Here is an 813-nt window from a genome sequence, read left to right as displayed (position 1 = left end):
AGGAATATATATAAAATATTCACTTTTTGACATGAGATGATATGTATACATATTTTTAGCTATGTTTTATTGATTTTAGAGAAAAAGGAAGGGAGAGGGATAGAGAGTTAGAAACATCGATGAGAGAGAAGCATCGATCAGCTGCCTCCTGCACAACCCCTACTGGGGATGTGCCTGCAACCCAGGCACATGCCCTTGACCAGAATCGAACCTGACCCTTCAGTCCACAGGCTGATGCTCTAACCACTGAGCAAGTCGGCCAGGGCTCCAAGCTGAGATATCCTGGGCAGTCTGAAGTTGCACACCTTCAACCCATTTCCACACAAGATTCCCAAAGATGAAGCCCCAGTGAAATGAACTCACAATCCAAAATCACAAAACCCGTGAGGAAATAACCCACCACGAGTGAGAGGCAGCTGACCCAACAGACACTTGATTGGACTCTCAGGAGCTTTCAGATAATAGGATTATCATACTCGGGCTCTTCATGAAAGGCTTTTGAATGGCTCAGAATGAGACATAGTAAGTGTGTACAGGAAATGCCGGAGGCGTGAAGGAGTGAACGAACTAGGATGGGCACATGAGTTTGGGGTCCCCTCACCCTCCCAGGGTCCTGGCCTGCCCCCTCCTAGTGACCCCGGTGCCCCGTGTTCACTCTTTCTCCCCACACCAGGTACATGAGCTGGAGCGAGCCCGCCGGGCGGCAGAACAGGCGGCCAGTGACCTGCGAACGCAGGTGACCGAGCTGGAGGACGAGCTGACGGCCGCCGAGGACACCAAGCTGCGCCTGGAAGTGACCGTGCAGGCGCTCAA

At 51.9% G+C, this 813-nt stretch overlaps 1 protein-coding gene across 1 annotated transcript in view; it reads left to right on the top strand.

Moving 5' to 3' along the window:
* Nucleotides 1–813, top strand: part of MYH14 (myosin, heavy chain 14, non-muscle) — a 76,732-nt gene that overhangs the window by 63,172 nt on the left and 12,747 nt on the right. Inside the window, exon 34 of the mRNA XM_015564002.1 lies at nucleotides 674–807. Coding sequence (XP_015419488.1) covers nucleotides 674–807 — 134 coding nt within the window. The remainder of the gene's footprint in view (nucleotides 1–673; nucleotides 808–813) is intronic.

This window comes from Myotis davidii, unplaced genomic scaffold (assembly GCF_000327345.1).
Source record: "Myotis davidii unplaced genomic scaffold, ASM32734v1 scaffold358, whole genome shotgun sequence".
In the NCBI taxonomy this organism is placed as follows: Eukaryota; Metazoa; Chordata; class Mammalia; order Chiroptera; family Vespertilionidae; genus Myotis; species Myotis davidii.
Note: the sequence above shows the minus strand (reverse complement) of the source record. Positions and strands in the feature narration are given on the sequence as shown.